This window comes from Aspergillus novofumigatus (genome assembly GCF_002847465.1).
Source record: "Aspergillus novofumigatus IBT 16806 chromosome Unknown P174scaffold_1, whole genome shotgun sequence".
Lineage (NCBI taxonomy): Eukaryota > Fungi > Ascomycota > Eurotiomycetes > Eurotiales > Aspergillaceae > Aspergillus > Aspergillus novofumigatus.
Window position 1 is genome coordinate 2,227,889 of NW_020194274.1, and position 27,551 is coordinate 2,255,439.

General features: G+C 48.6%; 9 protein-coding genes across 9 annotated transcripts; 5 read left to right on the forward strand and 4 right to left on the reverse strand.

Moving 5' to 3' along the window:
• Positions 1 to 129: 129 nt before the first annotated feature.
• On the forward strand, positions 130 to 4,259 carry P174DRAFT_426906 (uncharacterized protein; the record flags this gene model as incomplete). The annotated part of the gene is made up of 10 exons (XM_024825407.1): positions 130 to 166; positions 407 to 437; positions 649 to 808; positions 840 to 1,479; positions 1,523 to 1,586; positions 1,886 to 1,899; positions 1,984 to 2,036; positions 2,072 to 2,405; positions 2,471 to 3,799; positions 3,838 to 4,259. The coding sequence occupies 10 exons, from the start codon at positions 130 to 132 to the stop codon at positions 4,257 to 4,259; spliced, it is 3,084 nt and encodes a 1,027-aa protein (XP_024687230.1).
• A 343-nt stretch (positions 4,260 to 4,602) lies between these two features.
• On the forward strand, positions 4,603 to 5,736 carry P174DRAFT_416361 (uncharacterized protein; the record flags this gene model as incomplete). Its single annotated transcript, XM_024824492.1, has 2 exons — positions 4,603 to 5,463; positions 5,512 to 5,736. 2 exons carry the CDS (start codon positions 4,603 to 4,605, stop codon positions 5,734 to 5,736), a joined length of 1,086 nt encoding a protein of 361 aa, XP_024687231.1.
• Positions 5,737 to 7,637: 1,901 nt separating this feature from the next.
• P174DRAFT_362396 (sugar porter family MFS transporter) lies at positions 7,638 to 9,260 on the reverse strand (the record flags this gene model as incomplete). Its single annotated transcript, XM_024821858.1, has 4 exons — positions 7,638 to 7,916; positions 8,000 to 8,355; positions 8,400 to 9,128; positions 9,182 to 9,260. 4 exons carry the CDS (start codon positions 9,258 to 9,260, stop codon positions 7,638 to 7,640), a joined length of 1,443 nt encoding a protein of 480 aa, XP_024687232.1.
• Positions 9,261 to 12,343: 3,083 nt separating this feature from the next.
• Positions 12,344 to 13,928, forward strand: P174DRAFT_508865 (putative haloacid dehalogenase-like hydrolase; the record flags this gene model as incomplete). Its single annotated transcript, XM_024831497.1, has 3 exons — positions 12,344 to 12,377; positions 12,431 to 12,649; positions 12,718 to 13,928. 3 exons carry the CDS (start codon positions 12,344 to 12,346, stop codon positions 13,926 to 13,928), a joined length of 1,464 nt encoding a protein of 487 aa, XP_024687233.1.
• A 218-nt stretch (positions 13,929 to 14,146) lies between these two features.
• P174DRAFT_426910 (porphobilinogen deaminase) lies at positions 14,147 to 15,355 on the reverse strand (the record flags this gene model as incomplete). The annotated part of the gene is made up of 2 exons (XM_024825408.1): positions 14,147 to 14,693; positions 14,817 to 15,355. 2 exons carry the CDS (start codon positions 15,353 to 15,355, stop codon positions 14,147 to 14,149), a joined length of 1,086 nt encoding a protein of 361 aa, XP_024687234.1.
• A 788-nt stretch (positions 15,356 to 16,143) lies between these two features.
• On the forward strand, positions 16,144 to 17,826 carry P174DRAFT_447239 (HNH endonuclease signature motif containing protein). Its single transcript, XM_024828650.1, has 4 exons — positions 16,144 to 16,564; positions 16,627 to 16,829; positions 16,886 to 17,557; positions 17,613 to 17,826. Exons 1-4 carry the CDS (start codon positions 16,306 to 16,308, stop codon positions 17,682 to 17,684), a joined length of 1,206 nt encoding a protein of 401 aa, XP_024687235.1. The 5' UTR covers positions 16,144 to 16,305; the 3' UTR covers positions 17,685 to 17,826.
• A 41-nt stretch (positions 17,827 to 17,867) lies between these two features.
• P174DRAFT_399586 (hexokinase family protein) lies at positions 17,868 to 19,995 on the reverse strand. Its single transcript, XM_024823877.1, has 2 exons — positions 19,421 to 19,995; positions 17,868 to 19,364 (listed from the first exon to the last, which is right to left on the reverse strand). The coding sequence occupies exons 1-2, from the start codon at positions 19,897 to 19,899 to the stop codon at positions 18,101 to 18,103; spliced, it is 1,743 nt and encodes a 580-aa protein (XP_024687236.1). The 5' UTR covers positions 19,900 to 19,995; the 3' UTR covers positions 17,868 to 18,100.
• A 1,765-nt stretch (positions 19,996 to 21,760) lies between these two features.
• Positions 21,761 to 24,317, forward strand: P174DRAFT_24539 (SPRY-domain-containing protein). Its single transcript, XM_024821442.1, has 4 exons — positions 21,761 to 23,426; positions 23,504 to 23,621; positions 23,689 to 23,909; positions 23,968 to 24,317. The coding sequence occupies exons 1-4, from the start codon at positions 21,971 to 21,973 to the stop codon at positions 24,165 to 24,167; spliced, it is 1,995 nt and encodes a 664-aa protein (XP_024687237.1). The 5' UTR covers positions 21,761 to 21,970; the 3' UTR covers positions 24,168 to 24,317.
• Positions 24,166 to 26,795, reverse strand: hxt8 (putative MFS monosaccharide transporter (Hxt8)). Its single transcript, XM_024830957.1, has 12 exons — positions 26,452 to 26,795; positions 26,374 to 26,401; positions 26,249 to 26,310; positions 26,009 to 26,205; positions 25,524 to 25,952; positions 25,426 to 25,477; positions 25,351 to 25,360; positions 25,168 to 25,297; positions 24,965 to 25,104; positions 24,755 to 24,868; positions 24,586 to 24,691; positions 24,166 to 24,522 (listed from the first exon to the last, which is right to left on the reverse strand). Exons 1-12 carry the CDS (start codon positions 26,509 to 26,511, stop codon positions 24,339 to 24,341), a joined length of 1,512 nt encoding a protein of 503 aa, XP_024687238.1. The 5' UTR covers positions 26,512 to 26,795; the 3' UTR covers positions 24,166 to 24,338.
• Positions 26,796 to 27,551: the final 756 nt, after the last annotated feature.

Genomic DNA, 27,551 nt, shown 5'->3' on the forward strand with positions numbered 1-27,551 from the left:
ACATTATGAAGGCCTTATATATCTAAAGAATTCTTCTCTTAGGAAGCTAGATAGCCAAATCCAAGTCATCAAATTACCCTGATTAAGGTGCTCTAACATTTCATCATTAAGAGAAAGCTGCAAAGGTCAATGTCAACAACTATAGGAAGCAGCAGTAATCAACAGGGTAAGTAAATTTATAGTAATATTATCAGTATACCCAGCTATTTAGTGGAAGGCTATAAGTAGCTCTCACAGGTAATGCACCTATGCCCTGATATAGCTTTGTAGTCTACGTAAGGTGTATAATAATTCAGGTGTTACACCCCAGAGTCCAGCAGGCACCAGATTCTAAGAGAAACATAATTATTAAGAAGATTAAGCACAATACACCTGCAGGTGTATAACACACTTACTTCTCCCTTAGTTAAATTAGCGCAGATTCATTTAGGTTCTGTGTAAGTAAATAAATATAGGATCAGAAATTACTAAGGGAGCTCAAATTAGCTTTTCCCTTGGTGTAAGGAAGTAGCATTCTAGGCAGCTACTAACCAAAACACCAAAAGGTTCCAATGATGATTCCAAGGGGAATCATCAAGCCTAGAACATGCTTATATACCACCAACCCCCTAGGCTGTCTGCCCCATGACACCCTTCCACAAAGAACAGAAGATCCGTGGTTCGTGATTCATCTTCCTTCCATACAACATCAATCGTCATTCTTGCCTCTCACACAGTCTTCCATCCCCCATCATCATCTCTTGTCCCCGCTCACATCGTTTTCGCGAACCCTCGCGCTATCATGGAACTCAAGTATTTCCCTAAAAGTGTATGGGTTGGGAAGCGCATTGACTTTCCAGACGCTGGTTCCCTCGTGGACACTAAGGGAAAAACTAACGGAACACTCCTACCGTCTTTCCAAGAAAGACGCCGATGAATACGAAACTACCCCGAGTGCTAGTGCGACCTTTAAATGCCAGAATCTTGAGAACCCTGCCCAGGAGGCCCTTATGAAGATCCATATCCAAGTCCCTTATAGTGGCACAGAGTTCCGCCCCTCAAGTGTTTGCGGCACTCAAGCATCTGCTAACATCCCAGAAGACTTAGAGGAATATATCGAGGCTCTTTGGCGCCTTCGTGACTGCAAGTTCACACCTAATCTTCTAGAGCATAAAGTGGATGTCCAAGATGAGGACGGACTTGTTCCACACGGCTGGAGCATCTATTTGCTCGCCACGGCCGTCCCTGGAATTCCACTTGCTATAGAGGGCTCCCGGTACGAATATGAAAACCAACTCACGTTCCTCATTCCAGACGGGGAGTTTTGGAAGAACCTGGATAGACCCACCCGAGATGAGATTAGAACTCAATTTGAAGCTGCCTACAAGTATTTCCGCACTAATCCACTGAAGCCAAGACTAATTCCTTCAAACAGCGACATCACTGCAAAGGGGGTCCTATGTGGCTTAGCAACGTTACGAGACATCTACTGGGATTCGAGTACCAACACATTGTATATTTGCTGCTTTCTACGATTGTTTAGGATCATCACTAATTCATCTCTCATACAGGACGATCAACACCCAATTCAAGCCTTTCGGTGACAAGTACGTCACTAAAAGCCCTACTCCTTGGAGTACCCCAATACTTCGGCGTCTATGGTTCGGCGCTGAGACCGCAAAGTCTTCGTTTCCCATACGATCCGACAATGACTGTTCCACAACTGGAAAAGATCGGGTGGAGGTTTTAGCTATCAAAATGCAATAGAGGACAGCGTGGATTACATTCATTTTGCTGATGTTTCCTCTATTAGCAGTCTCCCGGTGCATGATGTGCAGGTGTAGCTTAGTTAGTACTTGCAGTCCCACTGTGTATTATTACTGATTGCTATGGCTCCTATTGACAGAGTCACTATCATATGTAAATATGGTTAAACGCACCTGAACGCCCGGCCTGGACTAGACTACTAGTTTTTTGAAGTATTATTTGACTGTGGAGATGCAGGCCGTTGGCAGCAGGCAGCAGACAGCCGCTCCTTGGCTCATGGTGGAAATACTGTGGGTTGCAAGAGTAGCTGCCTATCATTCACCAGACCATCGGGATGAAGCTCATCACCAAGGTCCAAGTCATTTTCCGTGTGCCTAAGCGCTCAGGGCCACCGACGGAATGGACGGCTAGTGGGTTCACAGTGCCTGGATACATAGAGGACGAAGCCCCTGGCGCCATTCAGATCGCCCTTTACGGTCCACGTCTCGGGAAACTCTTGAACACCGACCAGGACAATGTCAGCGTCCAACATCCCGGGACCCTCAGGTTCGAGATCAATCAGGCGCCGATCAAAAGGTCCATCAACGCACTCGCAAAGCTCAAGGCTAACGAGAATGAAGTTGCGGGAGGGTTCCCGCCTTTGCTCAACCATGAGCCCAGTGCCTTGCCCGACGTCGACCTTCTCCGCGAGACAGATCCAAACATCATCCAATCTGCGTTACAGTTAAGCTAAAGCAGTGGAATGCCGAGCAGGTCAACGTGTTTCGGTATCTGCGTAAGACAAAGGCGGGTTGCTCAATCGTAGAGGGGTTTCCAGGATGTGGCAAGACCACAGTCCTCGCCGCCATTGCCATCTTCTTCCGTCTTTGTGGGTTTGACATACTCCTAGTTGGACCGAGCAACGCAGCCGTGGATGCTCTAACTAGAGAGTTCAAGCAACTGGGACCTAATCTAGACTATGTCCGTGTGCGCCGCGGCGAAGTCGAGAAACGTTCCAGATTGACCGCTAACCCCGGAGAAACTGATGATGGTGATGAGGAACGCGCAGAGGTTGAAAGACACTCGGCTTTGATGGGTCTGCTCATGACTCTGAAGCAATCTCGCTCTCAGAAAGTGGAAGGAAATCTGGAGCAGAGCGTGTTATCTTACGTTCAGCGTAAATGTAACACTGCACTTGCTGCTGGAGAGGAGTTTCTGGTAAATGTCGCTAAGTCTGTCCCAAAGAATCAGACAACCACTCCTGAAGGCGCCGAACCTGTCTCGACGGATGACTTGCAAAATGCCTATCGCATGGTTCAAGAGTACCTCAGCCAGCCGAAGGTCCCCCGGCCCAAGGAAGCGTCCGACAATGATCTTGAGCAATGGTCCAAGAGAGAAACTGCATTCAAGAAATCATATGACGCGGTTTCTGAACTCATAGTTCAAGAGGCTCATGTGTTTGCTTGCACGAACAATCCAGAGGGGACTGATCTTGTCAGACGAAACTTTGGTGCCAATGGGAAAGGGATCATCATTATCGCAGATGAGGATGGCCAACCCACAGAACCCGACGCCATTATCCCCCTAGTCTCTCTCGATAATGCACGCAAGGTCGTCGGAATGATTCGAGGAGGAGATCGGCATCAGCTCCCACCATTAGTCATAACATCGACTGAATCTCCTGGGTACAATGAGTTCGGCGCTCAGATCGGGAAATCACTTTTCAATACACTCCGTTGCGCCAGATTTCCAGTGGTCATTGTGTCTCAACAACATCCCATGCATCGTCGTCTTTCTAAATTCCCTTCCGACTTCACATACGAAGGGAAAATGACAAACGATCCATCTATGAAATCAATTACACTGAGTCCAGTGTTTTCTCAGAAACTTCTCGAATGGCTCAAGCTCAAAGCCGACGATGTCGAATTCAGGAATGGGATGGAGCTTATCGGGCTTGACGTGAGCGATGGGAAGGTGGTGATCAACCCTACGACATATTCAAGATCCAATGCCCGCAACGTTGCAGTAGTGATGGATCTCATTGAGAATCTCATTACTGCAAACGCACTCAATGGTTTGTCTTGCTGCATCCTTCCCACCTATGACGATCAGAAAAAGGCGTACATCGATGCAATGCTCAACCTTTCGCGCAAACTCGACATTGCTTGGGAGGACATGGTTTCTGTGTTTACGGTGGAATGCAGGGTAACCAAGCCGATATCGTCATCGTCGACTGGGTCGTTACCTCTGGAGAACCGCGTGACTTGGGCTTCTCCTCTGATAATCGCCGCGCAAATGTCGCTCTGACCAGCGCACGTGCATGTCTCATTGTTGTTGCCAACGGTGCAATCATCAACAACAACCGACTGGACGGGGATGAGAGCAAGGAGAAGGTGCCTCCAGAACTCTTGGTCCATTGGAAGCACTTGCTGGACAATGATCTCATTGTGCCATGCTCTGTTGCTCAGCCTAACACCCCTACAGATGACACTGCAGTCGCTTATGTCGATGGCGGCGCTTCTGCTGAGTGGTAGGCAACCAATTACTTCATGATGACCGGAGAAGGACAAGGGAAGAGCAAAAAAAGTTTAAATCTTCAAAAAGACGTGTATCGAACATCTTAGGTCCCACATATCCAGGCCTCTGTTTTGTTGAATATTTATTAGTACTCCGTACCTTCCTAACTTCTCTTTCCTACCATCATAAAACACCTCTGTCCTGGTGTCCTGAATCCCCGTTCGTCACTACCTCTTGCTTTCTACTCCCGCTTCCTCATCCAGAAAGATCACCTTCCATTTTCGCGCTTTTTCGCACCCTTCTTTATTGTCATCTTTGGACGCTTCCCCCCATTTGAAATCCTTCATGGACCACTTCGACATGGCACCGGCTGTCTCTCATACACAGATTGTCTGTAGCTCCAAGGCCTCGAACGCAATCACCGTGAATTCGCCAGCAGACGCTCGAGCTCAGCTAGAATTATTTCTGTGCAGCGATCCCGAAACGAACTTGCTACTGAAGCTTTCGTGGGCCAACCTCAACAGCCAACCAGTTCGTCAAATATTGAGGGCCGTGAGGCGAAAGTATCGAGTCGAATATGACCCGGACTATGAGGTGCTGAAGGTTAAAGCAATGCCCTCTCCGCTCCATAACGCTCTGAGCGAATGTATGGCGCTATCTTTGGCGAAGGCCAATGTTACTGTCCTAACCCCCGACGAGATCATGCGCATTCTGATACTCGCTAAAAACCGTCATCTATCTCGATCACCTACACTCAGCCCTGGGAAGAAGCCTGTAGCTTGGATAAAGGAACCTGACTTCACCATCTGCTTCAAAGAACTTGGACATAAGGCTGTAATACGAGTTGTCTTTGAGATTGGGTTCACAGAATCCTACTCCGACTTGTTACGTGACGCCTCCCAGTGGCTATTGCGGTCTGGCGGTGAGGTGAAGCTGGCGATTATCATCAAAATAGATGAGGACAAACGTCAGCTCCACTGTCGTCAGAGAACGGAAGAGTTTACCTCCGGTCTCAGTGACCTTATCAGCAAATACGGAGACGCGGAGTCTAGACACTGTCATAACATCGAAGCAAAAGGTCCTGTTCTTGAGTCGTCGTATCATTTATATGAGGCGATACAATCGGAAATCACTGCGTCTGATTGGGTGGGCCAGATCTCTGCATACCTGGAGATGTGGGAGATGAACGGAGGAAGACCTGCTTTGAGAGGATCACGAATTGTGAGTCTTACATGGATGAATGAAGAATAGAACTGATTTGGTCTTTAGGATATCCTTCCAACCCCCAGCAATCCCCGAGACCCAGAAATCAGAATCACGGACCTGATACCAGAAGATCGCAGAACGCTGTTTACAGATCCTGATGAATCAAAGACAATCAAACTGGACATGAGTTTCTATCGCGAAGCTTTGAACCTAGCTATGCCCGATACTGCGTTTACCAGAGCTGTTAAAGTTATCCGGCCACTTGATAAAGGACGAGAAGGAGCCTGATTATGAGTGACTACTTCATCCCTTACACTTACCTGTGATGATAATGGACTTTTGTGTGTTTCTGAGGGCTATGCCAGAGGATAAGGAAATGGAGGATCTGAGGCCGTATCATTAAGAGAGACAATGTACTAGCTCAGACAGTTTAACACCAAGAATTGATCATTCTTTGCTTTCATTTTAGGAACTATAACTTCTCGGCTCTGGAGATGCATACATAAGCCTTGGGAAAGGGGTTACTGAAGACGCTTGATATGCTCAAGCTTAGAGCCCCAGTTTCCCGGAGGGTGCGCATCTAGTACAAAGGCTTTAAAGAATGTTTGGATTGAGGCAGCTCATATAGTAGATGTATTTCAGTTGTGAGGTAGAGAGTATAGATAAAGTGCGGAGGTTGAACGAGTGATAGAGAAAGTCCAGACTCCCATTACCCAAGTCGGGCGAGTTCAGAGCGGCATTGCTCTCAACAACCAAAAAAGCATAGTTCACTATATACACTAAATCCATGGAATGAAGCCCATAGTTTGAATCGAAGATATGCAAATAAAAGTACATAAGCAATATCCGAGTCTCATAACTAAGGACCATGCCAGGACTAGGCTGAGGGAAATGGTCCAGCGTACTGTAGGAACGGTTAGTCATGTGCTTTCAGCAGATAATTTTGTATCTTACATTGAATCTAGTGTTCATTTGTACCTGCACCTACGCTATAATATTCGGGCGGGTGAACAGGGGCCAGAAGTGCCCTGAAGGAAGACTGAAGAGGGCAGCAAGCCGCCCACGGAGTGCCTCGTGACCACCACCATCCATATGCTGTTGTATGTTTTTTTGTTTGTCTAGTTTGATTTGTTTGGATTGGTTTAGTAGTATGCATTGAGGACTTGTGCACAGGGGGAAGACAACCTCGCCTAAGGATCTCTCCTTACTCTGAACTATTTAACCACTTTAAAGAAGCTCTATTAACCTGTGATTATCTCTTTATATAGGTATAATAGCTTAGTATGCTACTTTTGGCTTTACAATACTATAAGTAACCTAACTATTGAGGTCGTGCTGCTTCTGCATGTCCCAGGCATTCTATTCCTTCGATTGGCAATCTTATAGAAAGCATTCTCATGGTGGGGTACTCCGCCCCACTGCCTTGGCGAGCGACTTTTCTGGAACAATTCTCTAGTTGATTTAAATTCCTAGGGCTGCCGCCTGAGCACCACCATTTCCCAACAGGACTCTATGGACGTAATTGCACCATTGTTATTTTATGCGGTTCAGCATAATCGTAGCTGCCTCGTCCAATTACAGGCGTAGCTAGCAAATCGATTGCAATGGCTGACAATGCCATCTGAACTCTGAATTCGCTCCGGTGCCCGGAGTCAGGGCTGTTCGACTTGCCCGAGTGCTAATGGCTATGCTTGTAAATGTAGGGGTCATTCATTCAGAGCTCCAAGGAATTACTTACGGAGTACTTGTGGAAGATACGATACCTACTAATCCTCCAATTCCCTTTGGCAATTTTGCTTGAACGCATCGGGCCCGCCGTGGACAATATATATCACGCATTTGCTAAGGCTCATTGGCTTAGCGGGTTGAGAATAGCAGCTTTAGGAAGTGATGATCTTCAGAGACAATCTGACTTGCATGAACCGAGATCTGGATAGAGATACACAGAGGAGCACTGTGGCATACCTTAGCTTGAGGGTCTGGTCACTTTCATTCCGCATGTGCATATCCGTGCGTGGCTAAAAGTTCCCTATTGGAGGGTATATAGGGTAAAATGCAGATTCCCGCTTCCAGCCTGATCGTCATCGAACATAGGATCTACTCCCGTCCAGCATAGTAGTACTTGCTGATGTAGACTAGTCTGACAGAGTCTGAAGTGCTACATCTTACAGAACTGACCGGATTAACCTCTATACGCGAGGCTCCTCGCCATCTCCCCTCTTTTCAAATAAACTCTCGATCTTCTCCAGACTCTGTCCTTTTGTCTCCGGCATCAAATAGCAGACTGCCGCAGCAAGGATGGTGGCAAAGCCGTAGAGAAAGTATGGACCGCTGGGCGACGACCGTAGGAACAGAGGGGCCGTGAGAGTCACAATGAAATTGACGATCCAGTTAGCGACCAATTCCAAGGCGCAGACCTTGGCCCGAAGCCTGGTAGGGATAATCTCCGAGGCGTAGATTTTGCCGACCTATACGCCGTGATTAGCAAATTCATTATCCACACCTGTAATGCCCGGTTTTTTGCTCCACCCAAGGCATAAAAAGAACTTACCACGGCCCACGACCAGGAAAAGTTGGCCACAAACACATATATCAAAACAATGACTACCCACTGTGCTGCGGTCGAAGTGAGGATTACTGAATCCGCAGTGGTGTGACCATATCTGGCATATAATGACCCTGTAACAATGAAGCAAATCGCCATCACCAATCCTCCGATAACAAGGGGCATCCGACGACCCCACCGGTCAATCCAGATCTGAGCTGGGATAGTGCAGACCAACATCACAATGCCGGTGACCCCTGAGGAGAGGAACGAGGCCTTTTCGGAAGTGAAACCCGCTTGTCGGAAAAGGATCGGGGCGTAGTATAAGACAACGTCAATCTGGCTCTCCATTAATGTCTGGTCTACACGGTAGGACCCAATGAATATGGACCAAAAGAAAAACTACTTGCCCCAGTCAACTGTTGGAAAGACATTAGGAAGATTCCAAGAGACGTTCGGCTAATATACTTTCGACCAAAAATCTCTCCCCAGCTGGCAAGTGATTTGTGTCTATCTGACTGTAAGCTCTGCTGGATTTCACGTAACTCGGAGTCAACTGCTGCCTCTGTCCGTAACTTGGTCAAGACACGTCTGGCATCATCGCTTCGACCGGCCTGGACGAGCCACCGTGGCGAGAAAGGCAGGAGCAGCAACCCGAGGGAGAGAACAGCTGCCATGACCGCTTGCACGATGAACGGCAATCTCCAGGCCATGCTGCCTGATAACTCATGAGACCCATATGCGATAAAATACCCAGTCATGATCCCAACCACCACAAAAAGCTGCAGGAGGCAGGCGGTCACCCCACGGATATTTGCCGTGGCGATCTCCACGAGATAGACCGTCGCCACGGAAATGGCTTGACCCATTCCCATCCCCGTGACCAGACGGCCGACGATGAGAGCTGCGAAATTGGGCGAAGATGCGGAAATGACGGTCCCGATAAGAGAGAGGATGCTGCCGATGAGTAGTCCATATTTTCGCGAAATCCGGTCGGAGATGTGGCCACTTGCTAAAGAGGATACGGAGGAGGAAAGGAGAACGCAGGAGACATAGATGCCTTGTTGAATGGAAGTTAAGTGACCGATAGACGCGGCGAACTGGTCCATTTGGGTGATGACACCGATCGAACCTGCTCATCTTATTCAACGGTTTTCGACGTCTTCGTGTTGGTCGTGCTTGACTGACCTGTGTCCAGTCCGTATAAAAGTCCTGACAACGAGACATGGCTAGCGATGAGGAATATCTTCTTGGTTGGTGAAATCATCTGGATATTGCAGTCTGCAGGAAGAGATGTATGAAGAGAAAACTGCATGCGAAGCAGGAAGGGAAGTGACTGCTTAAGGAGAGGTCCAGCCCTAACATCTCACAATGGAGAAAGCTGGGAGATACTACCTTACCTTAGCATAACTACGAAATGGTAAGATTGGGAAAGGCCAATAAACGCATTCAGTAAAGTCAGAACGAACTGCTTAGCATTTACCAAGCTCTTTGTCTTGGGGGTACAATATCAACCATCTACCCCGCACTTGCGGTTGGCCCAGACATAGGTACTCTTTTCAGGGTAACCGCCACAGGCGTCCAGCGGACCGGCAGCCTGCAGCCTGTGAGCTCAAAGAGAGAGCATGGTACGGAGTAGTGGCTCCCTCCCGAGTCCCGGCAGTATGCGAAAGCGACGCTCTGTGCTCTATAATAGAGTTTTATATACATAGTACAGTCGAGACTTTCGGCCCGAACCGACACCAATTCTAGGTTAGATTCGTAAACGCCGGGTCATCCCTCATGAGCACTCATATTCTGAGTGAGGTGTGGTCAAATATTGGAACTGACCGTCAACCCCTCTTGAATGTTCTAGGCGGGTAAACCAGTGCTTTCAGAAGAACACGTATGACGGGATATTCAACGTGAAATCTAGACCAGGTCGCTAAGCCCTATGATGTATTCTCATTAAGGAGCAATGGATGTCTAGTATTTGATTGGCCAGCTCGACAGCGCTTGCTGAAATAGCCTCTTTTCCCTGTCAATATTTCCTTGACAGACATGGGTTTGGCTTATTCTTGAGTGGAATGGTGCACACTCACTGCCACTGTCCATTCATGGTCCACTGACCGGGGAGCCGCCAAACTGTGTCCGATACTTACAGACTTCCCCAGCCATTTGAAGGCGGCCCACAAGCTAATTCGTAATCACTGTTGATGTTACATCCTTATTCTTTGATTACCCTTGGGGTGAAGTTACATTCCCGGAGTCGCCAGTGTGTCTCTGAAACCACAGCGGGGCCAGATATTATCGATTAGCGCGACGGTCAGTCTAATCAATAATATGAAAAGAAGAAAGGAAAAGTGGAAGATTGAATCAAAGCAAGTCTATAGCAATCATTGGCACTTATAGTCACTTGAACCTAACTACAGTGGACAAAATTGTGCTGCACAAGCATTGCTCTTATGGGAAATTTACCAAATGTAATCCCTGTGTTGAATAATAGGACCAGGAGTATCACTTCCAACTGGAAAACTCATAGCATATGGACTAAGACCATTGGTAGTTTTAATCCCTCTACTATCTCTCGGGGTAGGTATCAATTTCCTCGGTGCCAAATGGAAACCCCAGTCCGGCTAGTGCTTATATCAAACTGTAGGGATAATGAGACGGTTTGATCGGCGACCTTAGTGTTGTTGTTGTTGTAGTAGTAGTAGTAGTAGTAGTAGTAGTAGTAGTAGTAGTAGTAGTAGTAGTAGTAGTAGTAGTTAGAGAGACATATTAAAATGTCAGTCGCTTAGAACTCTTCCTAAAAGGTCAATTATTCGATGTGCATATGCAAGTAAGATAACCCTAGACGAGAGCAGGGATCTCAGCTAGCTTGTACTGTGGTTTTGGTTCACTGGTTGACAGGAGTAGTTCTGTTAGTATAGTGGGACCTTGCAAGGTGCGAGTCCATCCAATTCTGCTGCTATACAGGTTAGTTTTCTGATACTCTATACGACCCTAAGAAAAATCTCACAGACTGCATTCTGGGCAGCTCAAACCACCTCTCGTAGAGGATCATAAGATGGTGATTATCAGGATATTCCTCTTAGATCGAGCCTTCAACCCATACATATCGTCTCAATTGGACTCGGATCAGGAGAGTAGTAAGCTGGTCATGTAATAAGATGAATTGCGAATCCACGCTCAGGAATCTCAATAACAGTCTCTTACTCAAAATGACCAAATGTACCGTCGTGCATTAACTAGAGCCAGACATCTTGCCACCTAAATCGGCAACGATAGCTATTAATTATAGGAACCACGGTTTCAAAGTATCTCTCTGCACCTATTAGACCCCATTTCTTCTCGAGAACAGACATGGCCCTTAGAAGGCCCCGAAATAAACCCTAAACATCCGCATGTTTATGAGGAGAGGTGTGAAGGCAAGTCTCATCTAGTGTCACAGATTTGCTTATGGGACTTATGGAGGGCCGATGTAACCTAGTCCAATGGTTCATCAGACTAAAGGACCTGATTCCATCACTATATCATCCAATTCACATGCTCCAGGCCCAGACAGACATACTCACTTATATGATCTGATAAAGGGGCTTATAACCTGATTTCTGTAATGCAGGAGCAAGAGCAGTTAGTCCAATAGGTAGATCACGTTCTTGACAGGGTGGATAGATCAACTTCGTCTTCAGGAAACTTTGATGGCTGGCCAGGGGCCCAGCAGCCTCTCTGGGAGTCCTTTACTGGCTTTAGCAGTATACTGAACCTAGAAACGCCTGATTTCGAAACAGATAGCAATCTTTTGATAGATAAGCCGCATCTTATAAGGTTAGAACTCGAGGCGTAGAGAGTTCCCTCTGCTCAGATATCTGCTGAGGGGATGCTCGCTTCTGGGATAAGATTGTCAGCTAGTGATGGTGCTGCTAGAGAATAGATGGGGAGGCCTTGCAGCTCTATTCCATGAGCGATTAGGAAGGCAGTGGCGGATAGATTTCAGTACTTTGGTTCGCAACCTTGCAAGGTTCCACTATACTAACGAAACAACCAGGGTCAACCACAGTGGTCAGAAGGAGAAGGCGAATCAGGCCAGCGAGATGTGCTTCTTATTGAATGGGAAGTTATAGTCCGAGTGCAAGGATAATGTGATGGATGGATCAATCAGCATCCTTGGTATAGTTAGACAGACAGAGTACTATTTCAGAGGAAAAGTTCAATTCAATGTGCACATGCCGAGTAAACTATATAAAGAGTAGATATCTCCTTGTCGATTAGAAGACTCTGACAGAACAGACTGTCAGGACTTTAGGATCAGTGTGAAGAGTAACAAAAGGGAGTCATCTATATCCGTCCCTCAAGTGATAGCACACTATGGATGTCACACAGTGCGGTTTGGGGCCACATAGTATGTTCTGTGCGTGTTCTGATAATGCATTTACACTAATGTATGCCAACTAGGCCCGGAGTTCCACTTGCCTTCTGACATCGATGGAGTCCGTCAAGACCTCTTCACCAAAGGCATTGCTTTTGTCGAAGAGTGCGATGAAACCTCCATTGTGCACCTGGGTAATCAACTTGGGGAGATAGTTCGACCCCGAAATGAGAAGGCCCATGGAAGTGGCATAAGTCATATTCGATTCGCACCGAACTTGACAGGGAAAGGATACAGCTCCGAAGGTAACACTTCCGGATTGTGATGAAACGTTCTTGCAGGACCCGTTCAACTAACAGATACAAACCACCAGAGCTGTTCTTCCACACAGATCGCAGTGGATGGGATGAACCACCGCGAATTCTGATGTCTACTCTTAAGAGTAGATCAGAGGCCGGTGGCGAGTCTCTGCTGGCTGATGGCTATCAGGTACTTGGGGCTCTCAAACAAGAGGACGAGAAGCTCTACGATTTGATCACCAACTCAAAGCACACCAGCTTCCGATCTGATGACGAAGTGTTTGTCCCAAGGGCCATCTTCGACAGAGAAAAAGGTATTCTCCGCTTCAGGTTCGACGATAGCATCCAGCTGTCCGCGTCAATGGTATCTCGCTTTTCCAGATTGCAGGATATCATTTATGAGAATGCCTTTGTTGTCTCGCTACAACCCGGCCAGGGATATATCCTTGACAATCATCGGTATCTGCACGGTCGAGCCTCCTTCTCGGGTTCTCGAGAGTTGCTGCGAGTCCTTGTAAAGCCTCACGCTCCTCGACGGGAGACGGTGGTCTTGTTTGACATCGATGGAACCCTCTGCCGTTCGGAAGAGCTCAGCATCGACGCGTACTTTTCCTGTGTCAGCGCAGTGGTGGGTAAAACCATTACTCATGCCAATACACCAGTGAACCTGCACGGTCAAACGGACCTAAGCTTGCTCCGTGCCATCCTCGATTATCACGGTGTGGATGATAAATCCCTGCTTACGGAGAAATTCTTTCAGCTGCACCCGCAGTATCTGGAAGACTCTAACGCAAGAGGATTACAGGCCGCGCCCTGCCCGGGTGCAAAGGAAATGCTGGTATGGCTCACGGAGGACCGAAACAAGCATTGTTACCCGCCTATTATTCACATTGGCCTGCTAACAGGCAATTCGCGACCAAACGCTCTGCTCAAGCTACGTGCAGCAGGAATCGATACCAGCATATTCGATCTTGAGATCTCCTCTTTTGGAGATGTTCACTCTGATCGCCATACCTTGTTCCAAGACTCGTTCGCCAAGCTGCAAGCGTGTTATGGTCTTGGAATCAGCGCACACGATATCATCATTGTGGGAGACACCCCTCTTGACGTTGAATGTGCCAAGCAGTCTGGTTGCTCAGTCATTGCCGTTGCTACTGGGAGCTACAAGGTAGATGACCTCGCCTTGCTCCAGCCTGACTTTTGCTGTAGCCAGTTGCCCGAGGCCAAGGATTTCTTGGCCCTGATGTTCATTCACTCCTCGCAGCGAGGTGGCGGCCGAGATTGAGAGATTAGTGAAGCAGGGAAAAGCGGCAGAGGTTTCGATTGAAAAATAAGGCTTCTCGTAGTAAGAGTTGGTTGAAACCGATGTTGAAGAATGGCCCCGCGAAGTCGTTAATTGCTCCTCCCGGTGAAAAAGTTCTAATGTACATGTTTTTAGAGTTTGCGAGGACCATTCCCATGTCAGTCAAGTCTTGCAGATCCGTTCCAGGTGAAGTGTTGAATCTAGAATTGTTTGGGCATTAGGCTCCGCGCCCCCTTGGTAAGAAGCATGTTCGCGACGGAGACACCGAGTTGTTCGGCTTCCTCGTCGCACCGGACGGTGGCCACGTCCTCAGCAACAATCTCCGACGTTCCTTCTACATGAAGAACCATGGCTCGCAAGCTAAGGTTGCCGCCGCTGCTACCATCACGGCCTCGTCGTGAGCCCTCTGTCAATCCGTTTTCTTCTTTTTCTAGGGGCTCCAGAGAAGACTGCACGCCGATTTGGGACGAGCATCCTCCCTGGAGGCTGCGAAGCATCGCTCGCTCTGCCATCCCGCGCCATCGCGACGGCTTATGGTCGACATGGCGGACCAGCTCGAGTATGTCTGGACGGTCCGTGCTCACCTCGACCCCGACGGCGCCCTGACCTACGGCATAAGGGAATATACTAGCATCCAGTCGATGCGTAATCCGATGGCCTAGTCCCAGGCGTAACAGTCCTGCAGTCGCCAAGAGAATGCATGAGAACCGGGAAGAAGGTGCGTCCAGCTTAGCAAGACGGGTATCTCTAAGATATACAAGAGTCCCTTATTAGAATCAAGACTCAAGCTTTTTGCGCTGGTAGAGATTGCCTTGAGTAGTAGCAAGAACCGACCCCCTCAGGGAAAAAGGTAAAAGACTCATCACTTACACATTGCCGCGACATTCTACAACCTCCAAATGAGGCCAATTTCGCCGAACCAGCGCTTTCCTCCGCGAAGAGCTCGTTCCCACTATGGAACCTGGGGGTAATTGATCGATGGATGTGAACTCCAGATCGGACTTCATACAGACAGCATCAGAACAGTCCTCCCGCTCGGGGACCGCGCCCAGGAGACAATGCGGCGGTAGCGTGGTCGGCATGTCCTTTAAACTGTGCACCAAACAGTGAACCTTGCCGACCACCAAGTTCAATTCCAGGTCATTAGTCCATAGGCTTTTACCAATATCGGAGCCACCGGTCAGCTTGGAGAGGACCGCAAAGGGCGTCTGCTTATCGGCATCGCCAACGGCACTGCCGGTGGCAATTTGAAAGGTGGGAGAGGGGTTGAGTGTTTGGCCCAGCTTGGATGTGACCCAACGAGTTTGGACGAGGGCGAGCTCCGATTTCCGGCAGCCGAAGATCACCTCTTCTTCTCCTGACGATGAATTGTGTTGCGGCTCAGAGCAGCTATCCACGTCAAGACTCATGGTGGGCCTCATCTTTATTCTACTGCTTATTTGACTAGGAACCCTTTTCCAGAGGACACCATGGTCCATGAACGACAATCTAGAATCTGACTTTGACTTCACTAATATTCCAGATGACGCGCTGAAGGATGAGGGCCCCAAAGTCAATAAGGTAGAGAGTACAAAGAGGGAACTTAGGAGAGTTTGGATCTGCGGGACAACCAGGAATGGCTAGATTGGGTCAAGCCATGGTGAAGGGGCTATGGGATGAGCATCTCAGTAAGAATAAAGGGAAGGAAAGGGGAAAGGGCATTGGTGACATCCAAAATACGTAGTATACTCAGCAGCGAGGCCCATGAAGTTCCTTAAATATAGCATGCCCTAACCCTACAAGGATGAGTGGGACGCAGCAGATCACTTAGCGCAATTCCATTACAACACTATTACCGAATAAATAACCTCTTCCAAAAGACAAGAAGGATCCTGATGTTTAAATTAGATGGAGCCTGTAGAGGCTTTTCCAGCCTCTTCCTATAGGAAATACATATATTTTATGGTTTGGGGATGTAATGAAGCTTTAAATGCTGTCTCATCGAAAAATCTAACATTGCTATGTTGAGGTGGCGGGGTCGGTTAGTCCTATTTCTTTCACTCTTAGGTTGCGTCGGCCCGTCCCGCTCCTTGGCGAGAGCATTGTGGATCATGTGACTTCGTCTTTGTTGGATCAGGGCTTATTAGCGTCTTAATTAGGCCTATGTTAGGGCTCCGTTACAGCTCATGAAAAAATTTTCTCCACAACACTTAGTTCTCTTATTATTGGACTGCACCCCCTTTTATCCTCGGTTAGAGAGGAAGAGCTCACGGAAAAATTTATCCACAACTCCCATCTTCCAATCCTGGTTCTCCGATTGTTGCACTAGATCCCCTCTTACCCACTTTTGAGTTTAATTACCAGACCGCAAAATTACAGAATGGCGTCTGAGATGAGGGTGATCGTTTCGGGCGGTATTTCAGCGGAGCTGCACGAAAAGCGGCGTCAGGCTCTGATTGATCAGTTGAACCTTGCGCTTGGTGGAGCCGCAGAGTGTGCCCAAGGGGTCTGGGCCGCTCTGTGGCTCTGCTCCATCGAGAAACTGGAAGAGTATGTTCAGCATATAAAACAGAGCCCAGACAGCCTTATAGTCACCTCGCTTCACACGACGGCTGTGGTGACGGATATCGTCAAGCCCTGTATGTTTTCACTATTCTACGCAACTAACTATGTATTCTCAAAGTTACTCAACTCTCTTTAGGGTTGACAAGCCGTGTCAAAAAAACTGTTGCATCATCTGTTCCTGGAACCCCTGTGGGTGGTGCTGCGTCCCCTGCGAGTCCATCAATCCCGACCACGACCTCCCCGACGACGCCCAACCCGAAGAGAAGGCGGCTGCATCTCGACACAAATTTCTCGTCCTCAGGCCCAAACTCCCCGAGGTCTGCCACAGCACAGCGAGCAGTAAGTGTATGACTTCAATATGCATTTACAGATGGGCTGACTTGATTCTACTACAGGCTCTTGAAAGGGATGGCGAGCGTTGCGTTATAACGAACAGGAGGGGTTGCACGCAAAGCGCCCATATTTACCCTTACTCTCTTCGTGACGGCGTTGGTCCTAAATGTGCTAGATTTTGGGACGCGCTGTCCATGTTTTGGCCACCCAGTACAATTGAGGAATGGAAAGCCGATGTTTTCGGGGGCTCAAACACTGAATTCTGCTCCAATAGGATTACTCTCTCCGCAGACGTGCATATATACAGGGGAAAAGGCCTCTTCGCCTTGAAGCCTGTTTCTATGAGCGAAGATGAGAAGACTCTCCAGCTCGAGTTCCACTGGCTGCGTCCAGTGCAGCAATCTTCTTCAACTGTACTCCTAAGCGATAAACCGTCTCTTGAAGAGTCTCTGAATGGCATCGATAAGGATATTGCTCTCTACAACTCTGAAGGACGGTTGGTTTCGTCTGGCGACAAGATATGGATGAAGACAGATGACCCACTTGATCGTCCACTCCCAAGTGTGAAATTACTGGCGCTACAATGGGCGCTACAGAGGCTGGCATCGCTTAGCGGTGCTGCAGAAGCCGTGGATGTGTTGTTGGACAGTGATGATGAAGACAACGACGATATGGTCAGACTGTATGATTCCGAAGAAGATTACTCCAAGGTCGATGACATGTTTGATGACAGTGTATGGGTGTTTATGAGCCACTCCTCTCTTGTTCGAGGCTAATGCGGATAAAAAGGCTTCCACAAAGACGACCAATCGACTCGCAAGTTGCGACACAGAGACCACGCCGGCCGTTCAGGGCGTTTGAGGAGGGTAGGATGGTCCATTCTTCGTTGAGTGGGACACGTATTACGATCTGGAATGCTGCTGATTATTCAATATGTAACACTATGGCTGACTCTTAAGAGTAAAGTAGGTAGGATCTCGTGCCTTTCAATAACAAAAAGGAGTATTTCAAGTATTATTAAACCAGATCATCTATGGAAGTCATCGTAGGTTATTGTGCCTAAAAGAAAATGCCAGCTGACATGATATACGCCCAGGCTTGGATCCTCCAGACACGCGGCCATGTCCTTTCTGGTAAGGCATCTACAATTCCCGTTGGAGGGTTCTGTTGCCGGCGAAAACGCCTCGGGAGACTTGAACGGGTGTAGATCTGCTGATTTCGGCGCCGGCCAGGATGCCTCAGGCATAGATATGAAACCATTTACCTCTCCAAGCGGTTCAATATCTTGTACAAGAGTTGTTCTCATCCTCAGTTTTCGGGTCGCCATGAGAAGCATTCTCTTTTTGTAACGAGGAACCAATGATTTCTCCAATCTCCCCTGAGGCCGTCCCTGCTAGGACCCCGATTCCAATTATTCCGCCATCACTGACCTCGCGAAGGAGAACGCTTTTACCTCCTTCTTGCGGTCCAGCGCATAGGATGAGCCGATCGATATATCTCTGAACAGTTTCCTTGTAATGAGGATAGTGTTGGATGACTCCACCTGAGACAGCTACTGCCAGTTCTTCTGGTCCGTTTTTCCAGCCTGATTTGGACGAAAATCTACTGTGTTGTAATTCACATTGTTCAGTAACCTTCAGTGCAACATGCGAATTCTGGTCGACCTTGGCGCTTAGAGAGTCAGGACTCCGCAGCTGTATCTCCCGAGTGCAGGCGAGAAGGCCAACAACTGCAGAAGCCACCAAAGAAGCAGCTCGGTCCTGCACTGCCGCTGCAATGGCACGAACATCACCCGCTAATTCAGGGGTCCAACTCCAACTGCTCGTTGGGGGAGGTGGTAAATGCTTTGATAGATCGCTTGCTAGGCGTTCATTGGAGTAATTGGGAGCCACAAAGAGAGAGAGAAAATCTGTTGTAAGAGAATATTCCTTGACTAGTTTCAGGGGCAGCGCAGACATCGCGATTCCTAGGGACCGATGGAACCAGTCGTAACAGATGATTCGGACCAACTCCCCGATATATCGCCCACCGACCATGTACTCGAACGGTTGAAACCCTGGTCGTTGGGAATGCATATCCAGTTCAGTATCCCATGGGGTGGTGATGCCAAGTTCATGCAAAGGAGCAGTCGCACTAGAAAGTGTCCATTCAGTAGAAACTAGCGTTTCTATCGCATCAGGCTCCCTAGCACGTATATGACGAGTCTTTGACTCATGGAGTTCGGTAATTCTAAAAGGAACAGTAGCATTACAACCAGCGCCTACAATCAGCCCCATGACCACGCGCGTGTTGGGCAGAGAAGGCATAAAGTATGCCAGAGAGGCGAGAGTCGCCACGGTGTCGTTGGTCATGACTGCGATTTTTAATGAAGGCAGACAGTACAGCTTCCGTTTCTTAGCTGGCATCGGCCCATCGTTCTCATCAAGGCGACGGGTGTGCCGTTCGTATCCACTCAGCAACGCCTGGCGAAGGTTCAGGTCCGAATTCAAGGCAAACCCTTTCCCTGTCGGCATTAAGATGGCTTCATCTAGGGATTTTTGCCTGTTATCTAATTAGATATATGGTACAGTGGAACAGACGGAAAGATTATCATATACTTAACAGGAAAACAGAGAGAAATGCCTGTAGTCAATTCTCTAGGCATCTTCTCACTTGGATTGGCGAGACTATCCGCCACTACTTCAGCAATACAGTCACCAATCCAAGTGAACAGGTCCAGGGCGTGATCTCGTCGCAAGTGCTCTTCAATGGGCCATGCCTTCTCCAATGTTCGCCTTACGCGTGAGTGGCCCTCAACCTGTTGATCTCCCAACAGGTCAATGAAGGCGATTCTTAGATACGATAGACCAACATAGACCGCTAGATAGCGGCCCGATTCGTGCCCTGTGGGAAGACATGTGATTGCCGTGGGGAAAAACTCCTCTAATGAGGTTGAAGCTAACTTCTGATATGACAAAGAGAGGCGACAAGACAGCTTATATAGCGTATCGAGTTCCGTATAAAGTGGCCGAAGGAATTCCTTAAGATCCGAATATGTTCTTGGGTTTGCTGGGATACTAGGGTTTGGCCTTGACATCGTGTTTGGTACGATGTATAAGTCTGCAAGTCTCAATTAACAATCAGATGACTGCTGTTTCCAGCAGATAGTGTGATGGAAACTAGGACGTGGAGGCGTCAAGAGATGCCTCCAAGTCCAGCGCGCCTGGTCAGGCTGGTCTAGCGCCTGGTGGAGGGACAGTATGATAGTTATGCCAGATCATTATTACTAATCAATGGTATAAAAATACTAAGTTACCTGATACGGAGTATTTACCTATGATGGGAATCAGAAGTGACTCTAGTAGCCAAGGAATAATAATATCCTTTCAAGGCTTTAACTCATAACTTAGCAGGAGAATCTGAGACTCTATCATATTACCAGGTCATCTGTTTAATATTCCCACACCATTAACCATTCCAAGCGTGATGAAGTCAATTAGTGCCATGGGCTGATATCAGATACAAAAAAGAGCAGTGCAATATTGCCATCCATGTTGAAAAGGTGCCCTAAGCACATCTGTGAGACTGATCAGAAAAAGCTGCGTCTCATCGAAAGGATTTAATCTCACGATGGGTTTACCACACAATTTCAAGGTCACCCTTACTAGCAGAGCTCTTCACAGGCACAGGTATCATGTGCAACAACATCATACTAGAAATCGTTTGTTTAGGATAGGGGGCGTGGCATTATCCAGCACAGTGTGGATCTAATCAGTCCCCTTATTTATGCTTATCTTTGCAGGCACACTAAAGATAGTTCAAGGAACTCGCCTTGTAAAGGTTGTTTCAGGACGCGTAAGCATTCTTTAAGGGTCTAGTGGCGCTGTCGCTGTTTGATCTCGTGGAAAGGACCAAAAGTGAAATGACAGAAAGTATACACGGCTGCTAACCACATAACCACGAGACTGGAACAAAAGTACGGCGGTATGTCCGCTTATCAAATGGTTACTACACTAGAACCCCGAATCTCTGCTAACCAGGATCCTCAGCCAACCCCTCGTCGCTTCCATGGAAGACGTCGATTGTAGTACATCTTCTGTTATCTCTTCCGTCGCGTCCAACAATTCTTCAAACAATTCTTCAAAAGCCACAGTCCAGATTATGGATTACTCCAGCTCTGGGGCTTGCCTGATAATCTACTGCGTCGAGATTCAATGCATCTACATCCTATCCTCCCTTGGACAGAACTAAGCCGTTATGAGCGATCCCTCCCGATGCTGATCTATGGTCAACAAATAAACCCGCATCCCCTTGACTCGCTAACCAAGGGGCTAGGGGTCAATTGCTGATCAAGTTCCCCCAGGGCCGGGGTCACCTTCTCCATCACTGCGCAAAAGCCTCGGATCGTCGGGCAGCGTGGGTAGGGAGTCGGTAGTCTAGTAGACAGGCTGGAACCGCTGGACTGAACCCTGATCATCTAATGCATGGTGTGCGCGAGTGAGATACGTACCTGATTGGCGACCTGGCATTGTACCCTAGCATGGCGGATGACCTTGATACCTTCATTAAAGAAAAAGTCGAAGAACTGGCCAACGACATGAGATACCCACGGCAAACCGCAAAAGAGGTCTCCCGAATCCTCCATGAGAAGGCAGAGAAGACATTCTTGTGGGTCGGCATAGCATGCAGCGCCTTGGTCGATGTACCTTCGAAAGATGCTGTCAAAAAACTATCGAGCTTACCCTAGGGCCTTGAAGAGCTATATGGAAAGCTACATGCCACAGCTCTTGAATTTGCACAGAAAGAAGACAATCTTGAAGAGATTACGCGAATTGTAAACTTTGTCATGATATCGCGCCGACCATTGACCGTGTTGGAATTGGCTGAAGCTTGTCAATTGTCTCCAGACGGAGAGGATGATACCCGTAAACAACACACCGAAGAGCACATCGAGACGTGCCGCCTGATGGTCGTCATCCAGAATAATACTGTACAGCTGCTGCATAAATCTGTGAGAGACTTCCTGCTTGGTCCTTCAAGTGGGCTTCCTATAAACGAATCGAAAGCTCACGCCTCAATGGCGAACCGATGCATCAACTTTCTTCAGAGAACCTTTCGGCAGGGAGGAAAGTCGGAACCGCGTCACAAAACAGACCGATTTCTCGAATATGCGCTACTACACTGGACGCAGCACGCTTCTTCGGCGCACAATGACTTCTCTGTCGTCCGGGAAACTGAAAAAAAGCTTTTTCCGATTTGCGTCCAAGGAACGAGAAACTTGGTTGAGAAGGTATAGAGATATGCGACCTTTTGAAAGGATCCCAGAGGGATTCTCCGTCTTCCACGTGGCTGCGCGGTGGGGAATTGCTTCTTTAGTACATTTCGCGTTAAGTGAGATATCGGGATGCGACGATATGCAGAGTACTCGGGATAATGATCGGGATATCCGTAGGTATGACGATTCAGAGTTCGTCGCGGCGAACCGTGTCACACCCCTAGAGGAGGCGGCTAGAGAAGGGCGAGCAGATATCATACATGTTCTGTTGAAAAACGCGCTGCCTGCAATGGTGATAAGAACGGAGGTGGTTGTAGCAGCAGCAGCGAATCAACAGAGTTCCAAAGTATTGGCGTTGCTCCTGAACGAACGAGGAGACCAGATCAAGGTCACTGAGGCTGTGGTCAAAGGCGCAGCAGGGAATAGGGAAAATGGGGAGGAAGTGATGGAGCTGCTCCTGGACCAACGAGGACATCAGATCGGGATCACTGAAGACGTGGTCAAAGCAGCAGCAGGAAATCAAACAAAGGGGAAGGAAGTGATGGACCTGCTCCTGGACCGACGAGGAGTCGAGGTCCCGGTCACTGAGGATGTGGTCAAAGCCGCAGCAGAGAATAGGGGAGGGAAGGAAGTGATGGAACTCCTCCTGGACCAACGAGGAGACCAGATCCATATCACTGAGGATGTGGTCAAAGCTGCTGCAGGAAACCAAATGAAGGGGAGGGAAATGATGGCACTGCTCCTGGACCGCCGAGGACACGAGACTCAGACTACTGAGGATGTTGCCAAAGTCGCAGCCGGGAACAGGGGAAATGGAGAGGAAGTGATGGCACTGCTCCTGGACCGGCAAGGAGACCAGATCCAGGTCACTAAGGGTGTGATCAAAGCCGCAGCAGGAAATGGAAGGAAAGGGAAGGAAGTGATGGCGCTGCTCTTGGGGCACTTGGGGCGCCAGATTCAAATCGAGCATCATGAATTACAAACAGCCTCTTGGAAGCGCAATATAGAGAAGGTGGAGCAGCTTCTTGCAAATGGAGCCAATGCTGCTTCTGCAAATCGCTGCGGTTGGGCACCACTACATGCAGCATCTTGGAACGGTGATATCCAGGTTGCCAGACTGCTTCTCGCTAAAGGCGCCCATCCCACTGCCAAAAGTAATATTGGCTGGACGCCCTTGGACGCGGCATTAGCCAATGGCCGCGTTGATACCGTTCGACTTCTTCTTCCACATGACCCTGACGCTGCCGCGAACTTCACTCCGACATGTTTTAGTGATCTTAGAAAGTCAGGTGTCCTAGAGCTGGACGGTGAAAAATTGGAGGTGAGGTATGTTAGATTACCAAATAAAGGTAAGTGAGTGACTATAATCTGAGCCCTTTGCTGTGGTGACCATAGAATGTGCAATTGACACTTCCTGTCTTTCTAGGGAGGGCAGCTCCAGGGCCTCCAGTTGTGTTTGGCTCAGTGCTTGCAAACAAACCCATTTCTCCTTTGGAAGATGTCTTTTACTTTGAGATTGAGGTAATCAGTTCAGGTCACAATGGGTTGGTTGGACCATTACTCCTAAGAATTCTTGAACGGATGTGCTAAATTTCCGTATTGTTAAAACAGCGCGATAGCATTAGGTGTCTGTAGGGAAAACTCTGTACTAGAGCGAATGCCCGGATGGGAAGAAACGTCATGGGGCTATCATGGAGACGATGGAAAGAAATTTCATTCTGCCTCACAAGGCCAGCCCTACGCAGAGAAATTCGGAGATGGGGACAGAATAGGCTGCCGCCTCGAGATGTCCAGTGGAAAGCTAGAGTTTTTTAAGAATGGCCGAGCGCTTGGTCAGTCACTCCGAGATTTGTGTTCTGTGTTTGCATCGATTGGCTGACGATCGTCCAGGGGTTGCGTTTACAAATGTCCATGGCTTTGTATTCCCGGTGGTAGGCATTGGCTCGTATGGTGCCCAATTCGGGTTGATTTCAGGCCGCATGCAGAGAGCTGGAGCGGACAGTCCGAAGTATAGCGAAGCCAGTTGCTTGCGCGTGTATTATTGCGGATTACGAGGAGGTTTAGCGGGACTTGCCAGATTTCGAGCCTGACGAGGCACTTATGGAAGGTCTTCCAGCCGTTGACGAACCATTGTGCATATACACTGGTCAGAGGTACTCGGACAGCGTGCGGCAAGCACTTTGGCATGACTTGTTCGACTCCGCAGACACGCATATCCCTCACGACAGACCATCAAACGTAATCACTATGAAACATCAAGATTAAACAGAATCATCTCTTCCAGCCACAGCCACCTCAATTCGCTGAGAATTCGACTTGACCTTCTTCACATCCTCTTCCTCATCCTCTTCGTCCTCGCCTTGCTCATCACCCTGATCCTCAGGTAGAATCACCTTATCACCAAAAGACGCAGCAATCTCCTCGAGAGTCTTCTGCTTCGTCTCACTAGCAGTATATCAGTACATCTTCCACCAAGTAGCAACCGCCGGTAACAAATGCATAACTCACGGGAAATAGAAATACGCCACCACGAAAAAGAACGCCGTACACGCCACGAAGACATAGTAGTAGTTCTCGTGGATGTTCGCAAACGCACTGGGCCCTGCTTCGGTGACTGCACATGCATAATCTTAGTTATTTTGCCATTTACCCAGCGGGGAGAGTCGAGGGAACAGACCAGCTACATTGACGATAAAATGCGACGCGGCCGCTAGACCCATTACCTTACTTCGCAGCGCGATGGGGAGGACCTCGGCGCCGTAGAGCCAGGTTGTGCTGTTTAGCATGCCGTCTGGGATCCTTTAGTACGGTTCTTTTCCTTCATTTCATACCGATAACCGGCATGGGATGCACCGCGGGGCTTAGCCAGGGGAGAGGAAGGACGTACAATAGGTCACTACAAACAGGTAGATACCCAGTATGGCGAAGCCCTTTCCGACGCGGTTATTTGTGTTTTGGAATTCGCGCTGCATGACTGCGGCGTAGATTTCGATGAGGATTATGCCGCCTAGGCCGGTGAGGATCATTCTACGATGCAGATGTGGATTAGTTTGGGTTATGGAGAGACTTGGAGGGGAGAGAGGTGGTTACTTTCGGCGACCCCATTGGTCAGTGAGGTATTTGGTTGTGAGGCAGTTGGTGAGGAAGGCGATTGTGCCGTACACGGCGGCTAGGGCCAGGATGGTGTGCGAGTCGATGCCGAGGGATTTGTAGAGGATTGCTTTGTTCTGGTTAGTTCCGGCTTAGGAAGTCAGGACAGGCAGGGTGTCTCACTTTGGTAGTACTAGTTGTATGCCAATGTTAGTCGAGTATCGGATGGTTTTGGGGCAAACGACATGGCAGACATACCTGGATGACATTCACGCCAGTCAGACTAGTCATCGTCTGCACGGCAATCGAGCTACATCCGTCAGCTGGAGCGCCTTCATTCGACCAGTATCACTTACACCAAGACACGGTGCCGGAACAGGCGAAAGATCTCCCGGTAGGAAGTGATCCCCCGCTCCTTCTCGTAGTTGATCTGCGCAAGCATAAGCTCAAACTCCCGATGCACATCATCCGAGTGGAGATCCCTCCGGATCCGCACGAACTCGCTGCGCGCCTGCTCGATCTTGCCGTTGCGAATCAAATGTCGCGGCGAGTTTGGCATGAAGGTGACCAGTCCAACGAACATGATGATGCCCCAGGGAATCTGGATGCCCAGCGGCAGTCGCCATTGCACGGGTCCATATGGCGCAAAGCTACAGGCGAAGCCAACCCAGTTCGATGCCATGGTTCCGAAGGAGATGCCGCAACCTGAGATACCACCTATGAGGCCTCGATGGCGCGGGTCTGAGATCTCGCTGAGGTAGATGGGTACAGTGGCTACCATTCCTCTGCAAATGAGTGAGCAGAGTACCCTACGCAGAGTCATGGGGGGGGGTCTTCTTACCCAACGGCATAGCCAGCAAGGGCACGACCGGCCAGGAACATCCCAATGTTGATTGATGCTGTTTGGATAGTGGTTCCGATCGTCACGACCACACACATCAGGGCCATGAACCGAAGTCGACCCAGTCTATCGCCGATCGCTGTCTGTGTGAGGGCACCGACTGCCTCGCCGGCGATGTAAACGGCGACGACCTGGCCCTGTCAGATTGAATCCTGAATATTGCGGAGAACCTAAGCATACCGCTCCGGTAAGGCCGGCCGACGGGTGGCCCATATAGTTGATCCAGCTTCCATGGGCAATAGCTGACAGAATACGGGGTTAGTCCCTTGCAAGATATCGAATCGAGTAGCGCAACCCCTGCTTACTTGTTGTGGCTATTCCTGTATCAAAGCCCTGCTCTGCGATTAGCACAGCTAACATGCCATATTTGATGAGAAACATACAAAAAGAAATGTCCCGATGGCCGCGAAAAGTGCAATACTCAAGGTATACCACTCCGTCATCTTGCACAATCCGAGTTTACAAAGTCCGCAAGAATGTTCCGAGGTTGCAAGATGCAGGACGACAGTTTGTCGGACAGGCGCAGATCCCCAGCATCCACCGCCATTTATATGTCGACCTCCATGAATATCAAAACAGGCAATAGATTGGCGGGTGTATGCTGTCCGACAGGAAGCCGAGGGCGTGTAACTGTCAGTCCCACTCGGAGGATGGCCGAGAAGCAGGCCCCCATGGGGTCACTCAATCTGGGGTAGATAACACCGAGCTTCGTGTGTCTAGCTTCAGGTTCCCTTTAATCAGCAAAGTTCAGCCAGAATGGACGACGGGGGGATATCCGAGTTATTCGTGGGGTTCCTTTACTCCGCATTTTGTACACCAATGGATTTGGTGCAACGGCCGGGCTAGCGATGAAAGACGTCACTCGCAAAGCAAATGAATCATGCTTTTTGAAGTTTAACTAGAGCTATTACCACTAGTATCTCTCAAATATAATGATCAGCAAAGATCGCAGCGTAAGGGAGCAGCAGAGCTGTGTTTGAGGGTGGGGTGGAGATAATAACAGGTCCTACTTGATAGCAGAGATGGAGAACTTCTTGTCTTCTTTTGGATAAATTCACGATACTATTGTCCGACCTTGAATGAGCGATAACAGTGAGAGTTGTCATCGATATCAAGTCGGACAAAGTCCGTCCGTGATCCAAGGTGTGTTTGTAGTTGAGGTGATTGAGGACTACTCGTTCGTTTTTCAGTAGTACTTCCGTCTACTCCCTGGCAAAAAGGACGCTGCATTTTCGATGATAACGAGAAGACGCATAGAATGAAGATAATACTCAAGAACGCAAGTACCGTTCTGTTGTGTAGCCACGCTCAATGAAGCCAACAAGTTAAGACTCGATGGAAACTGACATGATTTCCTTCTCCGATTCTGTGGTCTTGAGACTATTCAGGTATGAGTCACATGAGAGGCTGTATGCTCGTTCTGTCTGGTAATATGTTCTTGTCAGAGGTCCTCCAGGTCGCTGCTTCGGGATTTGACAGAGAT

What these genes read in the sequence shown, in the direction of transcription:
- P174DRAFT_447239 (XM_024828650.1), top strand. Translation starts at nt 16,306, where the DNA reads ATGGCGTCTGAGATGAGGGTGATCGTTTCGGGCGGTATTTCAGCGGAG. An exon ending in GACGGATATCGTCAAGCCCT is followed by an intron (nt 16,565 to 16,626) that starts GTATGTTTTCAC and finishes AACTCTCTTTAG; the next exon opens with GGTTGACAAGCCGTGTCAAA. An exon ending in CTGCCACAGCACAGCGAGCA is followed by an intron (nt 16,830 to 16,885) that starts GTAAGTGTATGA and finishes ATTCTACTACAG; the next exon opens with GCTCTTGAAAGGGATGGCGA.
- P174DRAFT_399586 (XM_024823877.1), bottom strand. Translation starts at nt 19,899, where the DNA reads ATGTCAAGGCCAAACCCTAGTATCCCAGCAAACCCAAGAACATATTCG. An exon ending in TCTCTCTGTTTTCCTGTTAA is followed by an intron (nt 19,365 to 19,420) that starts GTATATGATAAT and finishes ATTAGATAACAG; the next exon opens with GCAAAAATCCCTAGATGAAG.
- P174DRAFT_24539 (XM_024821442.1), top strand. Translation starts at nt 21,971, where the DNA reads ATGCGCTACTACACTGGACGCAGCACGCTTCTTCGGCGCACAATGACT. An exon ending in TGTTAGATTACCAAATAAAG is followed by an intron (nt 23,427 to 23,503) that starts GTAAGTGAGTGA and finishes CTGTCTTTCTAG; the next exon opens with GGAGGGCAGCTCCAGGGCCT. An exon ending in ATCAGTTCAGGTCACAATGG is followed by an intron (nt 23,622 to 23,688) that starts GTTGGTTGGACC and finishes TTGTTAAAACAG; the next exon opens with CGCGATAGCATTAGGTGTCT.
- hxt8 (XM_024830957.1), bottom strand. Translation starts at nt 26,511, where the DNA reads ATGACGGAGTGGTATACCTTGAGTATTGCACTTTTCGCGGCCATCGGG. An exon ending in CCATCGGGACATTTCTTTTT is followed by an intron (nt 26,402 to 26,451) that starts GTATGTTTCTCA and finishes ATCGCAGAGCAG; the next exon opens with GGCTTTGATACAGGAATAGC. An exon ending in CCTGTTTGTAGTGACCTATT is followed by an intron (nt 24,869 to 24,964) that starts GTACGTCCTTCC and finishes AAAGGATCCCAG; the next exon opens with ACGGCATGCTAAACAGCACA.